Raw genomic sequence first — 20696 nt, 5'->3', positions numbered from 1 at the left:
CTCCAGCCTGGGCGCAGAGCACATCCTGGGGCTTGGGCAGATGCTTGGAGGAGGAAGAAGTGTTATTTCCTCCTAGACATCAAAGTCCTTGTAGTGATTCACCGTAGCTGGAGACCTGTCACCAGCTGGGGACATTCCTTGTGCTGTGAAAGGGCATTACTGTAACAAAGGATCCCCCAGGGATTGCCCAGCTCCTTCCTCTCCCTTTGACACAAAATAGGATCCTGCTGGAGACCAAAATCCCAGCCCTGTGATAACAGCAGGATCTTGCTGAACTCCTTCTTCCCCATTTCGCTATAACCCCGATCCCCTGTACCCCATCACCCTGGTGTGCTGAGGGCAGATCCCAGCTCCTGCCTCCCGCCTCCCCTCCCCGCCCCGAATTTCTCATTTCTCTGTGTGCTCAGGGCCAGATGGCTGATTTGCTCCCTGGCTCTGCACTCCTTCTCCTGCTCAGAGTCCCAGCTGACCACTTTGTTTGTAATAGTCCTCAGAGGGGAATTACAACTGACTATTAAATGTGTGGTTAAAGAAATCGCATTACACAGTGTGACTGTAAGGGAGATGTTTCCCTTTAATCTGTAATCCATGAAAGTTATTAGTTTAGCGAGCGGAGCGGCCAGGCACAGCATTTCCATTAAGATATAACCCTGAGCAGACCCATCACCTCCACGCGGGCTGCAGCCGAGCCACGGCACAGCATCCCTCGCTCCCTGGTGCAGTCCTTGCTTTGCTCTTCCCCATTATTTGAATGCCGTTATTGTCTTAACGTGAGGCTGTTTAATCTTGCAGAAAAGAAAAGGAAAAAGAAAAAGATCACACTTGATGGCCGATGTGCTCCTGTGAAATAATGTTTGTGTCATGTATCCTGTCCTACAGGTCTATGCAATATTAGTTAGTCACCCTCCTGCTCCCAACGATCACCTAACACCAACACCCGTATCATACACTGCTGGCTTCTACAGGATCCCTGTCATTGGTCTGACAACACGCATGTCTATATATTCTGATAAGGTAACTGATGCATGTTTCTAGTCTAGTACCTCATACATGTGGTGTAAATCAAGAGTGCCCATCAGGAGGGTTAATGATGTCTACACTGCGCTGCCTATCTCTGTGTCTGTCCGTCCATCCATCCTCTCCAGTTAAACCTGCAGCTCCCTCTCTCTCTTGCCCGCATGCCCCAGTACGTTATTTTTTCGCAGCTGCCAGTGTTGACCTACATAGTGATGGATGATTTCTGCAGTGTTGCTCTGCCAGGCTGCTGGGCTCGCTGCTCTTCAGCCAAGGCAAATGCATGAACTACCTCCTGCCCTGCTCCCTGGTGACAGTTGGGGGGCCCTGGGTGCTCCCCGGGTGTGGGGTTCAGGGGGGGAGGTGCAGAGGGGCAGGAGGATCCTAGTGGAGCCTGTACATTGGGCCGGAGCTCTCTGGGGCTTGAAGGTTGTTTGGTTGCATTCCCTTCTCTGGGATTATGTGATACTGGTAGGGGAGATAATAGAATTGACTGACAGGTTGTCCCCAGGCTTTACATGACATTCAGTCCAGCCAGCACTCAAGAAGGAGGTTCAGGTTCCAGTGTCTCAAGCCACTGTCTGCTGTCCCTGTGGAAACACGGAGACTTTGAGGCTGGATGAGGTCCTGCTGTGTGCAGGGGCTGGGGGCAGTGCCCTGACCTGGGCAGTGAGGTGCTGCCCTGGCCAGCTCTTCCCGCGGGCACTCAGCTCGCAACCCCTCTTGCAAACGCATTTTGTGATTAGTAAAAGCAAAAGGAGGAGGTGAGCGGAGCCAGGCTGCCCACATGCCATCGCAGCCTTGGTGGAGGTTTTCATTCAGGTGCATGAGCTTAGTGGGTGAGATCAGGTCTGTTTCGAAGCACGAATCAACCATTGCCTGGAAAATGTGAATATTCACAAATGCAAATGTTCAGTGCAAAAATAGTCACTCCGCCTACATGCTAAATGAAGTCAAATTTCAGGAGGGAGCAGCAGAGGCTCCCAGAGATGCACTAGCAGGATGGCTCAGCTGGAGCAGGAGCACATCGTGGCATCTTCCACCAAGTAAAACCATGGTAGGACGGTCAGCAAGCCAAGATGATGGCAGTGACAGTGATGGGTGCTGATGGGGCTGGGGACCCACATGCCCTGGTAGGGTCCTGCCAGGCACTGTTAGAAGGAAAGAGATGGTAACGGAGCTGGCAGACCGAGGGAGAGGGCAGGCAGCAGGTAGGAAATGTGCAGGGGGATTTTGGTTTGTGCTGCTACAGGGAGGAGATGGGTCTGATCAGCAGTGTCACCGAGAGGGACCTTGTCACAGTGAACAGGATGGCAGGGAGAGATGCACGCTATCGGTCCAGCTTCATCTCTGCAGAGCCGTGCTCATCAAAGCAAATTGGCCGCCTTTTCCACAGCACGACCTTGTGCTGAATTTGCGTGCTCACCCTGAGGGGGTGGGAGCTTCCCCAGCAGACTCCGCTTCAGCCATTTTTTTCCTGCTCAAAACATGTTTTCTGCAAAAGTGGCTCATAAACCCCCCCTGGCTCACTTCAGAGCCGGAGGAGTGACCCACTGCAGCAGTGGCGATCCACTGCAGTGGCAGGGAGATGGTCCCCACTGAATATTTGGGGGTGTTGGGCCGGTGCAGGGCTGTGGGGTTCACCTCTCCTGGCAGAGACTCGGCAGGGAGACATGTCTCATCCCTCCGAGCACTCCTGCCTGGCTGGCCTCCTGCTCAACCTCCTTCCCACCAAAGCAGGCGAGGGCTTGAGGACATTGAGCTCTCTGCAGAGAGGGGATTTGCAGGCAGGAGATGGGGCAAAGGCAGGGGCTGGGTGGGTAGAGGAGCAAGGATGTTGCATAGTGGCTTGGCAGCAGCTGGAGGGGACAGCAAAGGTGGGAGTGGAACGGAGGACAGCAAAGGGATGTGAAGCCATAGGGTGGGATAGTGCAAGCCTTGGCACACCTCATGCAGGACAGGCTGGTTGGTGCAACACGGGGACATTCAGCTGGTTCCCTTTTTGGTTTTCAATGATCAGGTTGCTTTTTTATTTTTTTTTAAATTCAGGAAATTATATCTTTCAGCTTAGTTTCTATGGAAACAAGCTTGTAAGATCACTTTGTGTGTATGCCCCTGATTGGTTTTGAAGGCATCAGCCAATTTTAGCTAAATTTCACAGGGGGTTGAAGTCTCAGAGTTAATTATGGTCTTCCCAAGGCTAAGCTGTCAGGGAGAGGAAAGGCGTGGGCCCCAGCACAGGCAGGTTCGCCCAGTACCTTTTGATGCTCTTGGAGTATCTCCAGTTGATCACAGTGCTCCACAAGCTGTAGCCAGTCTTTCAACAAAGATACCCGAGGGAAGTAAGCTTTATTGCTCCCAGTATTCAAAAAGCTAGTTGTTCTAGAAATGGTATTGCAGCTAGCAAGCTGAGCACTTTGGCTTGGCAGCCTTTATTTGGCCTCCTTGTGCGTACATCTTATGAAATCATTACCTGTTTCTTCACCGAGATCCTCACGCCATTCAGCATAGTCCTGCCTCTATGGTGAGGAGATCTCCGAAATCCCTCTGAGTGAGGGGGGGATCTCACAGTAAAGGCAGCAGAGTGGTCCCCATCACTGTGGTGTTGTCCATCACTATGGAGAGCCCTTCATGGACTGAGCATTGCAAAAATCGCGCTCTGATCTTCTCATACTGGGCCCCCTGGATGGACAGGCTGGAGTATTGCTTTAGTGCTTCTGTTCCCCATATGTCCTTGGGGGTATTTGTATCTCCTTCATGTCTCAGCGGAAAAAATGAGATGACATTGACATCTTGACAATATGAGAAATATGAAATGACACTGAGAGTGTGAGAGGAGAGCTCGTGGGGAAATGCACAGCTGGAGATCTGGGAAGGTCTGGTGCCATTCGTCGCCACTATGTGGGACCACACCTATGTGATGGGGATGAAGGGACATGCTGGGTGCCCCGAGGTGCTGAGCCCCGCACCATCCCCCCATCTGAGAGGCAGAGGATCAAGGGTGGCTCTTAAGTGAGACCTGCCCTGCTGCTGAAAGAGATGGAAAATGGAGTTTAGTCATTCTGCACCTGGAGAGCCATTTCCATGTCCAGCAATGAGATCCATCTCTCTCTTTCTCTCTTTCTAATCTGAGCCTGGGGATGGCTTTTCCCTCTGGTTCCTTGTCTCGGTATAACCACTCTGTGCCCCGGGGGTTACTGCTCACTGAGAAGGGTATTTTTCTTTATTACTGGTCTCACTGGCAACCGATGCTCAGCAGAAATGGTGTTAGCGTGGGAAGCTGCACTGAAAATGGGGAGAAAAGTGATTCCCCTCAACCGAGGTCAGGATCAGGACTTCTTCACTGGCACCGGCAAGAAGCGACTGGAGAGGCTGGTTAACGTAACGTGGAGACGTTTGCCCCGGGAATGGGTTTCACAGCTGCGGGTGAGCAGCGCAGCTGTCAGCAGGGGCGGCCGGCGGTACCTCAGGGCGGATGAGGGGCTCTGTGCCCTGAAGCCTGTGCTGGTGACAGTGATGGAGCCCACTCATCCCAACGGAGGAGAGCTCTTTGCAGGCTCTCCCCATTCAAGCTGGGAGGAGGACAGAGCAGCCTCACCACTCCACAAGGCTGCTGCTGCGGTGCTGAGCCGTTCCCCCGAAGGCTGACAAGTCCTTTCCTCCATGCACTGCTCCCCACACATCTGCCCTCACTAAAATCCCTCCCAGCACACATCTAAGCTCTCGCAGAGTTATCTCAGCTCCCTCCCATGTCTGCAGCTATCACGCGGGGCAGTGGGCAGGCTCCGCTCTGGTGGGGCTCAGGGACACGGGTGCTGGCTGGCGGGCAGGCTGAACAGAGCAGGGGAGAGAGCAGCCCAGGCTCCTTCCATGGAGACACTGGCCAAGGCTTCTTTTTCATACTCAGCTGATGATTTTTGCTAAATTATCAGGAACTTTATGTATTGGGATTGCTGTTAATCTCCTTGCAACTGCCCAGACAGCTCAGTTTTGGAGTGCATTGCTAGAAGGGGGACTGAGCACATGATTTCCATAGGTAATGAAACAAAAGCACATCGTTTCCTCAAGCCTGTAGGAAAAATTACTCTACCAGCCATGGACCATGAGCTGTGATGAGCCCTTAGGCAGACAGAGGTAAAGAAGACAGCAATCCTTTCACTCATGGACCGGTACCTGGTCCTTCTGGGAACACACACGCACTGCCTGGTGGCCCCACAGCCATGCCTACATGCTCCCTGTACATGTGGCCATCCCCTACGTACACAAACTCCATCAATAGGCACCCACTGCACCCTCCCCCAGGCATGGCATGGCCACGAGCAGCTATTCAAGCACCCAAGCACGTTCCCTGCATGGGTACATGCACGTACATGCTTTCTGCGTGTATATGCTCACATTTATGTGTACAAAGTCCTTACCTTCACACACGCATAAACACACACACACACGATCTGCTCACACTCAGCTCCTCTTCATATGTAGTCGTATCAACCCAGTCAGTACCACTGATAATTTGCAGTTCCTAAAAGTCCTGACCCAGCACATGTCCCCAACCTCGTAACTACTCTCCCTCCCCGTGCATTTAGGCTCCAGCCCCTTGGGTTTCTGCTGAGCTGATCCCACTTGGAAGCCTGGATTCCATCCAAACATTTATTTACTTACATTTTGCAGAAATAGAATTAAGTGAGGAAGCGTAAGGGCTGAGCACTCAGCTTTTGGTGGGATATAGGAAGATACTGCAGAAAGCTGCTGCTCGGCTCGGGATTGCTGTCAGCGATTCCCATTTCTTTCCTCTTTTCAGATTTTTTTCCATTTCCATTTTCATTTTCCCTGGATTTCCTTAAACCAATTAAAAATGCTCAGGGATTAAAAACTAAAAATTAAAAATGCTCAGACCTATCTTGTGTGCCTCTGGCCCAAGCCGTGAAGCTGGACCTGGAAATACCTGGACATGTCTGTTGACTCCAAAGAGAGCTTGAGCACCGTGTTGGTGTGGAGACCATGGTTGTCCTTCCATTGCTTGTCCCTGTGGGGCTTCTTCCCAATCCCATTGATTAGTACTGGGCTCGTGGGGTGAGCTGAATTTCTCCTGCTCTTTGTGTAATTGGGAATGTTCGTATCAGTCACACAAAACTGCAGCTCTGAGACGCTTGTTACGGCTCTCCTGGTTCATTTCCTCCTTTGATTAGACATCCACAGTTCTTCTCAGTCTCTTCAGTAATTAGGAAACGTTTCCAGTGCTTTGGTATTTTTGCTGCTGCCTCCATCATTTCTGTGTTTTGGGCCAGGGCAGCAGAATGGATCCGCGGTCCCAGTGCAGAGAGACCTGACCATGGCAGGGGTTTTGCACTATCTTCTGGACGTTGCATGGTTCGGTTTGATTTTATCACCGTGTTGAGTGTGAGGAAAAGGGATTATCCACTCTGCCTGTTTCTCCTGCACGGGTCCATGGTGGACATGACGCCTTTTCCCTTCCAGCATGAATTACTTTGGCCCATTCAGGACATTTCTGACCCATAGTGGGTCCGGTCTCTCGATGAGCAGATCTCAACAAGCCCTGTTTGGTCCAGGGGACCATCTCAACCTTAAAAAAAGAAATATTATGGTGCTTTCCTTTTTATCCTCTCCTGTTCAGACTTCTGCCTTCCTCCAACATGTAGCTGGTTTGTCAAATAACATCCATGCTGAGCATAAGCACTTTCATTTTCTAATATTTGACTCTAGGGCCTTTTGGAAAAGTTGCCTTTTTTGAAACCTCTCTGTCAGCTACAGCTTTTGGTCCAATTGCTCCCCTAAGAGTGCTGTACTTAATTAGGCTGGAATTGCTATTGCTCAATCATCCAACCATAATGATGTCTTTAACCAAATCAGATAGGTTAGCTGGGGCATGAGTCCAGAGCTGGCTCCTCCTGTGTGCTGCTGCAGAACAAGCTGACCTAGAAACAACCAAACAGCGTATTATAAAACTGCTTTTCTGAACTTCTGTCATGACCAATAACTAATATATACCTGTGGGTACCTCCAACTGCTCCTTGTCACTCTTTGAAGGGAATTAGTTTTCTTTTTGATGTCCATTGCTCAGTAATATTGTCAAAAGTCAAGCGGAAAAGCTCTATTTGCACTGAATGTTGCTGACAGTTTGTTGCTGGATAGGTTTTTCTTCACTGTGCATTTACAGACCACAAAGCAAAAGAAAACCTCTTCGCCAGGCGCTGGGATAACCACAAACAGGTACAAAATCGTAGCCAGGGTTTGCTTCTCAGGCAGAAGAAAGGAGTGCAGGTCCCAGAGGCTAGCTCAAGGCATCCAACCTAGAGGTCTACCAAAAATTGCTGCTCTGCCTCTTTGGCCTTGTGATCCCAGCCCTGTCCCTGCAAACCGGCCCGGTCCCCGAGAGGCACCCTGACTGACAACCCAACCAGTCTATGCTGAGCTCTTCTTCTTCCTTGCAGAGCATCCACCTGTCCTTTTTGCGCACGGTCCCACCATACTCTCACCAGGCCAACGTCTGGTTTGAGATGATGAGAGTCTTCAACTGGAATCACGTCATTCTGATAGTCAGTGACGACCACGAAGGTCGTGCTGCACAAAAGAAGCTGGAGACCCTCTTGGAGGAGAAAGAGTCCAAGGTCAGTTCCTGAACATTGTCTTGTAGCTTTGTTTAAGCAACAACAAAACTAGAAGTCTCGGGCTGTTGTATGTATGTAGATTTCTGTATGTAAAACACCTTTTCTTTCCATTGTAACATGGCTAACATGCTTAAAGCATCAACAGTGTCTGACTAGTACCTGACAGAACTTTGTACTTTATTCATTTCACTTGCTTTGCCATGGTCAAAATCTCCTACATGTAAATCGACTACAAAATGAAGGGAAGGATAACCTGGAGCTCTGCAAATGCCTCGCCCAAGATTCCCACCTAAGGAGAGGACCAGTCGCTCAGCTTAGGGAAGCACCTGCCCCATTACAGCCACCCAGGGGCCAGGCAGACCCAGCAGTGCCAAACCAACCCCAAAAAGCAGCTTCTGAATTGGCTAACCGGAGCTCACCTTAGTGCCTTAGGAGGGGCAAGGGCAGCCGGCGCATTGGTGCCCGGAGGTATAATGCACCCTCTCTATAAAGCTGTCAGCCCTGCGGCTGCAGGCTGACCCCCCACCCCCCGTTCCCATCTCCATTGAAGCACATGCCAAACGCTGCTTTCCTGACACCCCATGCTGTTACAAGAGGGCGGTTGCGGCTGGCGGGAGCAGCTTTATCGAGGAGGTGCACTGCACCTGCGCTCAGGGCCATGCTGGGGAGCAGGGAGGGAGGCAGGGGAGGTCCCCGAGCCTGCTAGAAATTCAGGAGGACTACCATAGACCTGCTGCCATTGACTAAAAGGACCGAGGGAGTGTTCAAGACGAGCAGGGAAGGAGAACGCAGGGAGCCATTTGGCTGCAGTGCTTGAAAGGCGGGCGCCTGTCTGGAAGGCAAGGAACCACCTCCTGCCCTACGGGGTGAAGTCCCAGCATGTCCTCTTGCCCAGGGCAACGTGAAGTCCCTTTTGGGTGGGCAGAGTCCGAGCCCATCTCCAAGTCTCCGGCAGTGTCAAGGCAGGCACCTGTTCCTGGCTGTACCTTCCTGGGTCACAGGCAGGGACCATAACCTGCTCTTCTCCAGCCCCACCAGCAGCTGCTGGACATTTGGTGGTAGGCTGTTGAGGAGATGTGGCCATAGACAATTCTTGTGCTTGGAGTTGGCAGCTGAGTGGAGAGACCAGAGTGGGCAGCCTGCCGCTGCCCTTCGTCACCTCTCATCAAGCCACTGGAGGAACAACTGGTGCAGGGTTGCGGGCTGGCACAGACACACTGACCAACAGGCTTTTGGTTTTGGTGGTGGTTTCCAAGAAGTTTCATCCTTGCTGCATCCTGGGCTGTCGTGAGACGCTGGCGTGCCACCAACCATGGTGGGATCCTCCTGCCTCTAAAGGCAGCTTCCCGCTGGGTGACAGCGGGCCAGTATTTCTCTCCAAAGCCTCTTCCCAGCACAGTGTCCCTCACTCAGGGAGAGCTATGGAAAGTTCATTCCCGCTGTCAGTCTGTCATCCCTTTCCTTACATCTTTTGATTTCCACTTTCTGTTTTCCTGCGGCTCCCGTGCATCCCCTTTTGCTGCTCCCTCTCATGCCTCCACTCCCTGCTTGCTCCATGCAATGCTCCAGGCACAGGGTCTATTTCTTCTTCAGCCTGTCCATCCTACAGGAAAGCCTTTGAGATCAGGCGCTTGAAAGATGGGGGAGAGAGTGTCTGTCCTCAGACCTGCCCTACATTTGCACTGCATCTACAACATTTCTTGGTGTCTCCTAGCAGCCACAGGGCTACTGCGAGTGCCCTGGCTATCGTCCAGCCTGGGGCATGTGCTCTGTGATGGTAGGTCATCTTGTCTTCCGTTTGAGGAGTGCCACCACATCATCCTCCTATTGAGGAGCTTGCTCTGGTCAAACTGACTGGTCTGAATGGTCTGGAAGGTGGTAGATACCTGTTGGCATTTTCCTGTCTTCCTCAATCTCTTCTGCTGTCTAATTGCTCTTCTAATCATTGACATGCTGACTCTCTTCATGCCATGAAGTGGTATCCTGGACTCCTCCCCAACCTCCCCAAGGGCATCTGGGGCCTTGGGGAGTGAACAGGCAGGAGACCTGCTTTTAACCTCTTCAAGGCTTGGATCACAGCCCCTGAGGAGCTGGGGGATCTTCTATAGGACAGAGGCTCACCTGCCCACCTGAGCTCTTCGATCCGAGCATGGCTTGTCCCCTGGAGTCTGCGCTGGCCCTGGTTGTCACTCGGGCACCATTGCGCGGATTTGCACTTCAAGCAGGTGTTTGGAGCCCAGCACTCAGACCAGGCTGGCCAGCCCTGGTGTACCCCATGTGCTAGCCTTGTCTTAGGTCTGTCTGCAGTAACTCTCAGCCTGGAGCTACTGCTTCATCCCAGTACAACTCTGCTCATCCTTCTGGGCAGGCCACCACTGCACCAATGCTGCTCGGGTTCAGGAGGGAGTACCAGATGCTATGAAAATCAGAGTTTGTCCAAGTCAGAGGTGGCAGGTCCCTGGTGTGCTGGCTCCCTTTCTCTGGGACAGTGGTGTTCACGAAAGCACTGATTCTTTGAATGAATGGTGGAGAACACGGTGGAAAGTGAATTTTGAATTTCTGGGTCCCTGTATGAAACGTGGGCTGAGGAGCAGGGAAGGCCTGCAGGGCCACACGGAAAAAATGAGAAAGAGAAGAGACATTACTGGTCTAATTCTGGTAATAGGATAGTGACAGGGAGAGGCGGAGGTGATCAGGTCCCATCAGGTCCAGCTTTGCTGCACCCAAGGCTCTGCTTCACTTTGCTGACAAGCTTGGGTCGAGGTGCCAGCACATCCTGGGCACACAAAGCAATTTGTGGCTGGAGGCGGCAAGATGGATGACCAAGTTTCTGGCTAAACTGATGGTTCCTGAGGAAAAGTGGCCAATATCTCATCACTGGAGAATATTCATGCTGTCCTGCTGACGTTCTGCTCTCCTTGGAGGCAGTTGTTACTCCAGGTCTCACTGTGATCTGAGCAGACTCTAAGAAGCCATTGCAGAAATCTTCTCTGTGGACATCATAAGAGGTGAAGGCAGACCTGGGCTCCAAGCAGATTTTGCCTCCTCAGATACTTTTCCTTGCAAGGACCCAACTTCTTCAAGCAATGAAAAACCTGTTGGGCTGTGTCCAAGGAGAAGAAAGGCGAGATCACACAGCTGCACAGACAGGAAACCCGGCAAAATGCCCTTCCAAAGACTGGTCTGAGTGCTCAGGAAGAGGCAAGCTATTTAGTTTGGAAAGCAAGATGCAGAGATAAAACCTGGCTGCCTAAGGAACAACCTGGAACACGAACCCTTGCATTACGGGGGTGCAAAGGGTCGGCTTCTTGGCAAGGATCAGTTGCCATTGCCGTAAGATGCTGCAAAATGGAGATTGGAATAGAGCCGTGTCCCATACCCCATACACACAGATCAGGGATGCCCAGCTGGGGTGGGATGGGGCCAAGCAGAAGAGGTCAGACCATGTCCCACCAACACCTGCCAAGCACTATCCTGCAGGCACTATCAGGTTGATGTTATTGGCCTGACCACAGGGGCTGCTCCCAGGAAGACCCACGGGGCTCTGTGCACGCTGCTGCAGGGTCAAGGCTCCTGAGAGCAGAGGCTGTTGACCCTCAGCATGCTGCCTGGAGGAGAGGAAATCTCCAAGAGTAGGTTTCATGTCCCTGGCTCCTTTGGGGCCAAGCAGCTGATAGTGGCTCAGGCAGGAGACAAGGGGAGGAGCAGGCTCTCTGCTCCAGTCTGTTATCTGCAGGGTCAATGCACGCTGAGCCACCTGCCCCTAGTTCAGGTGTGATGCTCCGGCCAGCAGCATGGAGACCACCAGGCAGTGAACCCCACTAGCCACGTGTAGGGCCAGGTTATGGGCACCGTGGTCTCCGGCAGCTGCACCTCCCAGGGCCACCCGTGTGCTGCAGAGCCACAAGGTGCCCTTGGTTCTCCCCAAGCACCAGGTAAAAGCTGCAATGTCATCCCATGATCACCATTGCTTCATATCGCCACGCTTTGAGCCAACATGGGACGTAGAGAGCTTTTTCTTTCTCTTTTGGATGGCAACAGAGCTCCAAAAAGCTGCTCCCTCCTTGCAGGGGGTGAGAAGTTCAGCTGAGACACCTCACTTGCTGTGAACTCTCTTAGGGTGAACAGGATTGTAATGATAATAGTGACGGTAGTAATGCTCATACTCTTAACTGTAGCAGTTTGCGTTTATCCAGCACTTTCCGTACACAACATTTTGTCCTTTACTTCCACAGTAATTCCATGGAAATCGCACCACTTAGGCCCTTAGAGATGCATAGATTGTTTCTGAGTTTAAGACAAAATTTTCTTGCTGAAGAATTCCCCAGTCCCACAAGGGAAATGCAACTGCATCGCAACAGCTGTGACACTCAGGCTTGCTCTAACCGGTACGGCTTTGCACCGTGACGCTCCCGTGAGAGCTGAGGCACTCTCTCCTGATAGTGGTTTTTGCGAGCTCCAGCGTTATAGAGACCCTTTAGCAAACAGTGGAGGAGGAGGTGGATGTTGGATTGCTTTACTACACGTCATTTTCAACTGTTTATAATATTCTTCTGTGTCTACATATTTTCTCTGTGCACATTATTCATCAGAGTAAAAAAAGGAACTATGAAAACCTCGACCAACTTTCCTATGACAACAAGCGAGGACCCAAGGTATATATGCATGGAAATGCACGCCGCCCACCAACCTAACTAGCAAATGAAAAGTAGCCACAGCCACCAGAAAAATAAAAAAGAAAAAAAAAAAAAAGAGAAAGAGAAAAAAAGAAAAGAAAAGAAAGAAAAAAAAAGATCCATGACTATGTTTCTTGGTAGCACGTTTTTATGTTGAGATAGTTTGGTTTGGACTTGAGAATGGAAACCTAGCCAGCTGACCCTGGAAGGATTTCTTTTTGAAACATGCATGTGAACCAGTAATTAACTTGCAAGTTTTTGTTTTTGTTTTTTTTTTTGAAAAGTTGAACCAACCCCCTTTCCTCCCCAAAGGAAACGATTCCTTGGTGTAAGTTGTTCACTTTTACTCCCAAAGGTTAACCCTGTGCAATATGTTTTTTTTCATTTCCCATGTTTTTGAAAAACAACACTCGTTTGAGTTTTCAATTGCATTTCAAAGCCTTTTTCTCTTTCCTGTACAATGCACGCCTCTTTTTGGGTCTTGATTGACTTCAGTTTGCATGCACAGTGCAAAAAAAAAAAAAAAAAAAAAAAAAAAAAAGGCCAAAAAACCAAAACCTTAACAGAGAAAGGAAGGAAGGAAAGAAAGAAAAGAAAGAAAAGAAAAGAAAAAAAGAAAAAATAGCTGTAACCAAACTTATTTAGCAGACTTTTGTGCAGTTTAATGAATTCTCTTGACCCTTTTCTAGATAGCATGGCTCTCACCAGCAGTCCTGGGGCTCCCACACTAACCAGCTTTGCTCACACTAATCACAGGCTGAGAAAGTGCTTCAGTTTGACCCTGGAACCAAAAACGTGACATCGCTGCTGCTGGAGGCTAAGGAGCTGGAGGCTCGCGTCATCATCCTTTCTGCCAGGTAAGGCAGAGCCATCCCTTCCCCTCCCTGCTCTGATTTCTTCACTCTCCCCTTTGCAATGCTGCCCAGCACTGGAGTCGGTGCAGATTTGGGGCTTGTCGTCCTTTCAAGGAGTGTGAGAGGAAACCCACATAAAGCCCCATGTACCAGGCTGGTGGTGGATGCTGTGCTGTGCGTGCTGCTGACCAGGGAGCTTGCAATCATGAGCACAGTTGAGATGTCTGGCTGTCCTGGGAAGCGTTAGCAGCTGCAGAAGCAGCAATAGTTACTGATGATGTATCCTGATCCACCTGTGAAGGAGGGGAGTCTTATTGCCCCCATGCCTATAGATCGTGAGCAGTAAGGAATGGGCCAGGTTTGCAGATGCTCAGCAGGGCTGGGTGCTGTGCGATTAGGTGAAGCTGAGAGAAAGGTTCCCATTGAGTCCAGGAATTACCCGTTGCCCAGGAGAACCTGTTATCAGAGGAGGGCTGCCTGGGCATGTGTTTTCCCTGGTGCTGCCACCCCCTTGGGATGTGATACAGGAGAAAAGGGACCATCCGGCACCTGGAGCCACATTGCCCTTCCCTTCTTCTCGTTGCAGTGAGGATGATGCGGCCACGGTGTACAGATCAGCAGCCATGCTCAATATGACGGGCTCCGGCTACGTGTGGCTGGTGGGGGAACGGGAGATATCGGGCAATGCCCTGCGTTATGCCCCTGATGGTAGGCACCCGCCGGAGGCAGTCATCCTGCTGTCAGCCAGGCTTGGAGGAGCCTGCTCGGAGTTGGGACGAGTGGCACCTGCCCTCCCGGGCACCCCTTGGGCTGGGGGAACGTGATGCCATGGTGATCCCAAGCGAGTGGAGGGTCCCACACATTGCTCTCCACTCCCTTTGCCTGCATAGGGAGACAGCAGTTCAGCAGCCTTGGCCATGCTGCCATGCCCCAAATCCAGCTCACTGGGGCTTTGCAAGCTGACCATCACCTGGGGGAAAGGCTTGGGCAATGCAATGGGGATGGAGCACAGGGTGTCAGCGGTCCATGTAGCTGTCCCCAGTTCCCCTCCCACAGACAGGATGGTGCCAGCCCAGTGCCACTGCAGCTGCTTCCCCTGCCTGCCCCTGCCTGAAGTTCAGGCAACTCCCCAGCTCCATCCGAGGGGTCCTCAGCCCATAACCATGTGCTTGCTGGTCCCCAAACCCTGTGCATGGGAGTAACGCTGGAACGTCCAGTGTAACCAAGGATGTTGACCTACCTCCTTCCCTCTACTCGCGGCAGGAGTGATTGGTTTGCAGCTCATCAACGGGAAGAATGAGTCAGCCCACATCAGTGATGCTGTTGCGGTGGTGGCCCAGGCCGTGCACGACTTGTTTGAGAAGGAGAATATCACAGACCCGCCGCGGGGCTGTGTGGGCAACACCAACATCTGGAAGACAGGACCCCTTTTCAAGAGGTATTTGGGAAAGGGTCCTGCTGGAGGGAGCAGAGGACCTGCTGGGGGAGAACTGGAAAAGGTGGGAGCATGTGGAAAAGATGCAGGAGGGCAACACGGTAGTTTTGTTCGGAGTAGCTGTCACTAAAGCTTTGGGGCATGTAGCACAGGACTGCTTGGACTCTCCTGCATGATTTGGATGCAAGGGCTACATCTCTCTTAGAAAACTAGCCAGGACACGGGCTCAGGCACTGGCCCCCAGTTTGTCCAGGCTGTTCAGACGTCATCTTGGTGCCTGGCACCAATTCGGTACACACCAACCCATGCTCTCCTGGGCAACGCTTGGGCAGCTGGGAGCAGTGTGGGCAGGGAACAACTCTAGGAGGAAGAGATCTAGGGGGCATCATCTCCTCCAGTCTGGATCTTAATTCTGTGGGTGGAAGAGGGGAGAAAAGGGGGTTTCTTCCAAATCAGGGTAGGGGGATATTTCTGTCAAATTGGAGCTCAGTGCTGCGGACACATTTCTGGCTGAACATTTCAGGGCTGCGGCATGGGTCAGCGTGCTGCAAGCAGGACTTGGGGGCAAGAGATCTCCATGCATGGGACAGGCTGCTCTCTGCTGTGTCTCTCTGGTCCTGTGTTTTTGGGTGGTGGGGTCTCAGCAGATCAGAGCATGCGCGTGTTGGATCTTGCTGCCGTGGGCAGTGTGATCGGCAGATGCTGCATGCGCTTCCCAGAACCCAGTCTTTGTGTTTCATGGGGTTTTGTGCTGCATCACTGCAGATGCTGGAGCCACAAAGGTCTCTTCTGCAGGCTGGATCTTCGTAAAGCAGCAATTCCCTTCGCAGCCGGGTCCCTGAGTGGGAGGGCTGCTCTCTGCAGTGTGCAAACTGGCTCCAGGGTGTTGCTTTTGGCAGTGGGATCTTGTGCCAGGGTTTGCTCTCTGCAGACATGGTCGTGGTGTCTGTGGGATGCCCTTTCTGTAGCTCTGGGTTCTGTTGAGCACAGGACCTGCAAAGCCTGAAGATTATTTTAGAAAAATTTCTGGCATCCTCTGCAGTGACACAATCTTTGGCATGAGCTATTCAAAGTTGTTCTCTATGGTGCACTGCAAGTGGCTCAGGCAATTCTTCTGTGTCTTCACTATCCTCTTTCCAGAGTTTAGGGGGGCTGGTTCTCCCTCCCCTTGGTGCTGTATGCATGTTATTGGGCACCACCCAGGCTGTGATGGGATGATGCCAAACAGAAGCACCAGGAATGGAGACATGGACACAGCTCCCACGGGACCCTCAGAGGAAGGAGGAAGGTGTCCTTGGGTGCCGTAGGACAGATCGTTCCTTGAGGAAATGGGACTGATCTGGTGGAAAACAAAGGGCAATGACAACAGGTATGGTAGTGCAACACTGGGGAAACTGGCTCCATCCGCTAGGAGGGGATGTCCACAGGCCTATGAACACACCACAGGTAGCCTTGACTGGACTTCTATAGGGTAGTAGGCATATGGCAGGCAACTGAGAGATAGCATTTGGCTTTCTGACACCTTCTTAGGTGTCCCAATGGCCACAGCAGGTTTTCTAGGTTGGCCACGCTGTGTTTCTCTCCATAGGGTGTTGATGTCCTCCAAGTACTCGGAGGGTGTCACTGGGCGGGTGGAGTTCAACGAGGACGGGGACAGGAAGTTTGCAAACTACAGCATCATGAACCTGCAGAATCGGAAACTGGTCCAAGTTGGGATTTACAATGGCAGCCATGTATGTACAGCCCTGGACAGGTTGGGTAGGAGGGGGGTGTGTGCACTGGGGTGTCTACCTATGGCCTCATCTCCTTCCTCTATCTCCTTGCTCTGGGACTGATCACAGGTCTTGACCAACGACCGGAAGATTATCTGGCCAGGGGGAGAAACTGAGAAACCTCAAGGCTATCAGATGTCGACCAAGTTGAAGGTAAGAGCAAATAGCATTAGGTGGTGGCAGGTCTCCTCAGCTCTCTGCATGCAGGGCTGTGACTTTATCTGCCTCCCACTTCCACTGCTGCCTCTGCAGCTGTCGGCAGCATTTGCAAACCCAAGGCATCTGCAATCTCGGAGAGGATATAGCAGAACAACTTAGAGAATGTACTGGAGGGTGTTCAGAGCTAGAGCACAAACTCCAGCTGGGGACAAACTAGATAGGGTGGCAGGCATCCTTTGCGTTGGGAAGAGACAGCTGAAAAGGGGATATGAGAGAGAACAGCAGAGAAGGGATGGAGGGATAAGGTGTTCACCATTCATCATGGCTTGGGAGCCAGCTGATGGCCAGAAGCTGGAGGTGACAGTGGGAGAAGGTCCCTCCACTCTTGCTTTGCTTCTCATGCCCTTCCCTTAAGTGTAGCCCAGCAGCCACTTTAGTGACTGGATCCTGGGCAGACTGGTCATACCAGTAGGACCATTCATCTGTCCCGCTGTCCAGGCAGGGGAAATCACACATTCCCACTGGCAGTGAGCCCTTATTCCTGTAGAGGTGGTGCAAATGCTTTACTGAAAAGGTCGGGGCAGGACTGAAATACCTGCATTAGCTTGGAGCAGTGTGACAGTGTCTAGAGCACTGTTCAGGGCACTAATCCTGGCTATGCGGTGGCTCTCATCAACCTCCTGTTAAGGGAGAGGGGTGTGAAAGGCTTTGAGGCTGAGGTGAAAGTGCCACGGGAAGGAGGATGCTGATATGGCTGTTCCTCATCTTGGGTGCAGGGAAGGCAAATGTTCCCTTGTGCCAAAGCCAGGTCCTTCGCTTTGGTCCTGTGCCAAAGCCCAACCAGGTGCTGGGCTGAGTGGTCTCATGTGCTGAGATGGCAGCTGAGATGGGCACCACGACATTTTGGCCATGCTTGTGTGGAGAGGGCAGCCCAGCTCCCCACCCAGGGGAACATCGCTCTGGAGGGAAACAGAGACAAGTGGGTGTTTGTGCTTCGCCTTGTAGATCGTGACAATCCACCAAGAGCCCTTTGTGTATGTGAAACCCACGCAAGCAGACGGGACGTGCAGGGAGGAATTCACCATCAATGGAGATCCTGTTAAAAAGGTCTTTTGCACTGGACCCAACGAGACCATCCCAGGTAACTCAGTCTGGTGGTGAGCACAGTGGATCCCCCAGCCCACCCAACTGATGAAGACTCCTGTCCCAAGAAGGGGTCCCTAGGGAGAGTGCTCAGTCACACAGGAGGCCCAGAGGATGAGGAACAGAAAGGTGACCGCACATACAGCCCCCAAATGCCCCTGGTCAGCTCAGCCCCGCTGTAGTGCTGTGCAGTAACTGGGCACTGGGATTCAGGTTTTTGTCCCCAACAGATGACTTTCCCGCTGTCTCTCTTCTGCGTGGGCTCCAGGGCTCTTTTGGGGGATTACATCCCATGTTTCTGTCTCCTGACATGCTCCAATTCTCTTTGCCTTCATCTCAAGCAGAAGCAAGAATGCCAAGGCACGTTAGCACCTCCTGCACTGGTACTAACAACACCAGTTTCAACCCATTTTGTTACGGAAAGCCTGTTTCAGGATTAGGTGTGAGCACCTGGCGGAGAGTGCAAGCTGCCTAGCAATGCCAGGCTTGCCCAGATCCACCTGAGGTGCATTCCCCTTGGCCCATCACACTTTCCTGGGCACAGCTTCTGCCCCCCCAGCCTCGAGTTGTGTCCTGGGCTGTGTTCAACCCGATGGGTTCATGTTAACACTCCTCCAGCACAGCCCGCATGCACCAAGCCCTCTCCGTTCCCTGCCGTGGGTTGGTAGCACCAACTCTCAGCCCGCCTCACTGGGACATAGCAAATGAATGAAATCTCTTTGCCCCCAGCTTGCCAGCACCCATAGGCGATGGAGGAGTTGGGAGAGGGTGCTCAAGGTGGACAGCCCTGCCTGAATAACGTGCTTACATCTCGTATGAAACCAGAGCCATGCAGGTGGCTGCTCTCGCTGGGGACAGCCATGGATCCTGCATGGGTTCTCTGGCAAAGGCTGCCTCCACTCATCTCCCCCATTTTCTCCCACCCGCAGGCCGCCCCACCGTAGCACTGTGCTGCTACGGCTTCTGCATCGACCTGCTCATCCGGCTGGCAGGGGTGATGAACTTCACCTACGAGGTTCACCTGGTGGCTGATGGAAAATTTGGTACCCAAGAACGGGTGAGTTTGAGCAACCTGTGATAGCTCTTTGCCTGTATCTTGTGTTGAAACACCCCCAGGTCCCTTCTCAGGAGGGCAGAGCAGGGTGCCTGCCATATGTGTGAGGGTCCTGGTTGGCGGGGGACAGGTGTCAGGGCCGTGGTCTGATCCTGCGCTGACTCTCTGGCAGGTCAACAACAGCAATAAGAAGGAGTGGAACGGGATGATGGGGGAGCTGCTAAGCGGCCAAGCAGACATGATCGTGGCTCCCCTCACCATCAACAACGAGCGGGCACAGTACATTGAGTTCTCCAAGCCCTTCAAGTACCAGGGCCTCACCATCCTTGTGAAGAAGGTATGGGCTGGGCTGGGCTGGGCTGTTTTGTAGAACAGGGGAGGTGTCCCTTGCTCCCTAGCTTGCAGACCCATGCCATGCCTGCCTCATGCCCCGCTCCCCCACCTACTGCTCCCTGCCCACCCCAGAGCAGCTACTGCAACCCCCAGCCTTTGCTGTGGGATGCCAGCCTCCAGGTTGCTGGTTTTAATGCTGGGTCTTGTCTCAGCCACCCTGAGGCTTCCTATGTAGCAGAGCAGGGGCTCGGAGCAGGGCAGGGGCCCTTGTGAGTCCAGGCAGGCGGGCAAGGTGCAGGCAAGATGGGTGCCAACAGTGTTCACCTCTCTCCCGTGTGCTAGGAAATCCCCCGCAGCACCTTGGACTCATTCATGCAGCCTTTCCAGAGCACGCTTTGGCTGCTGGTGGGGCTGTCTGTACACGTGGTGGCAGTGATGTTGTACCTCTTAGACCGATTCAGGTGAGTGTGCTTTGGGTCACCCAAGGGCCAGAGGGGACAGAGAGGTGCTCCTGGGAACCATCCCCTGGGTCCCCGCAGTGTCTTGCTCAGACACAGCCCTGCAGCCCTTCAGGAGGCTCTCACAGGAGCTAAACCCACCTTCTGTGCTCCACCAACGTGGACTGAGGCTCCTGACCTCTCTGCTGCTAAGCTGAGGGATAGGGATATGTGGGGTATCCAGCACCTGGATATGTGGGAACATGCCTGCCAGACCGCATGAAATGCTGATGCCTGACCAAGGGCACCATCAGCTTCTGGGCTCTGAGTGAGTCCCCTTCCTTGGCCCCAAAGCAGCTCCTCTGAAGGGCAGGGAACCTGTCCCCACCTCAGCCCTGTGCCCAGAAACTTTTGTGGTTAATCTGCATTGAGCTCTCTGTGTCACAGCAGGAGAGGCTCGAGCTGGCCACGATCAGATGATCTTTTTGGCCTGGAGAGAAGTGTGATGGGACCAGTACCGGTGTGAGCTGGGCAGGGTTGCAGATCAGCAGAGGGGATGTGCAAGGCAGTGCGACATGAGGGGTGAAGAGCTCTTTGGGGCATAGGCACAGGGATGTAGGGCTGCATTAGGACACTTAGGGCACAGTGGAGAGCCCTGGAAGCCAGGATAAGGGATATGAACTCTCTGTCTTGTTTTCCAGCCCATTTGGCCGGTTCAAAGTGAACAGTGAGGAGGAGGAGGAAGATGCCCTGACCCTTTCCTCAGCCATGTGGTTCTCCTGGGGAGTCCTGCTGTTTTTGCATCGGAGAAGGTGCGTCACAGCACGCAGAGGGACTGCTCTGCCCTGCTGCCCCGGCCCTGAGCTGGGGGTGACACCGGGCTGGGGGACAAGCCTGTGCCCTCTTCCACTGCTTCCCTCTGTGGTGGGGCTGATGCCCTGGGGGGACCTTATTCCCTGAGCCTTCCCTGGAGCAGGCTGGTAGGAAACTTGGTGGTGCTGGGGGTGGCACACTTGTCGCACTTGTGCGGACCATCCTGCCACCCCTCACCATCAGTGTTGGGAAACGAGTCTTTCTGGGGCTGCTTCTCCTGCCCAGGGTTACCCATCCACTGGATGGGTACATCAGGCCCTGGAAGGAGCTGGGTTTTTCTTGGTTTGAGCAACACAGAAGCTCCTTGCACAGCTGTC

General features: G+C 52.7%; 1 protein-coding gene across 1 annotated transcript in view; it reads left to right on the top strand.

The window, feature by feature from the left end:
• Positions 1-879: 879 nt before the first annotated feature.
• Positions 880-20696, top strand: part of GRIN1 (glutamate receptor, ionotropic, N-methyl D-aspartate 1) — a gene marked incomplete at its 5' end in the record, with an annotated part of 31922 nt that continues 12105 nt past the window's right edge. The window contains 14 exons of the mRNA XM_009700084.1: positions 880-1014; positions 7467-7643; positions 12236-12298; positions 13076-13176; positions 13760-13881; positions 14437-14611; positions 16197-16341; positions 16450-16533; positions 17545-17680; positions 18612-18739; positions 18909-19073; positions 19412-19530; positions 20208-20318; positions 20483-20625. Coding sequence (XP_009698386.1) covers positions 880-1014; positions 7467-7643; positions 12236-12298; positions 13076-13176; positions 13760-13881; positions 14437-14611; positions 16197-16341; positions 16450-16533; positions 17545-17680; positions 18612-18739; positions 18909-19073; positions 19412-19530; positions 20208-20318; positions 20483-20625 — 1804 coding nt within the window. The remainder of the gene's footprint in view (positions 1015-7466; positions 7644-12235; positions 12299-13075; positions 13177-13759; positions 13882-14436; positions 14612-16196; positions 16342-16449; positions 16534-17544; positions 17681-18611; positions 18740-18908; positions 19074-19411; positions 19531-20207; positions 20319-20482; positions 20626-20696) is intronic.

This window comes from Cariama cristata, unplaced genomic scaffold (genome assembly GCF_000690535.1).
Source record: "Cariama cristata isolate BGI_N322 unplaced genomic scaffold, ASM69053v1 scaffold22795, whole genome shotgun sequence".
Classification (NCBI taxonomy): Eukaryota; Metazoa; Chordata; class Aves; order Cariamiformes; family Cariamidae; genus Cariama; species Cariama cristata.
Note: the sequence above shows the minus strand (reverse complement) of the source record. Positions and strands in the feature narration are given on the sequence as shown.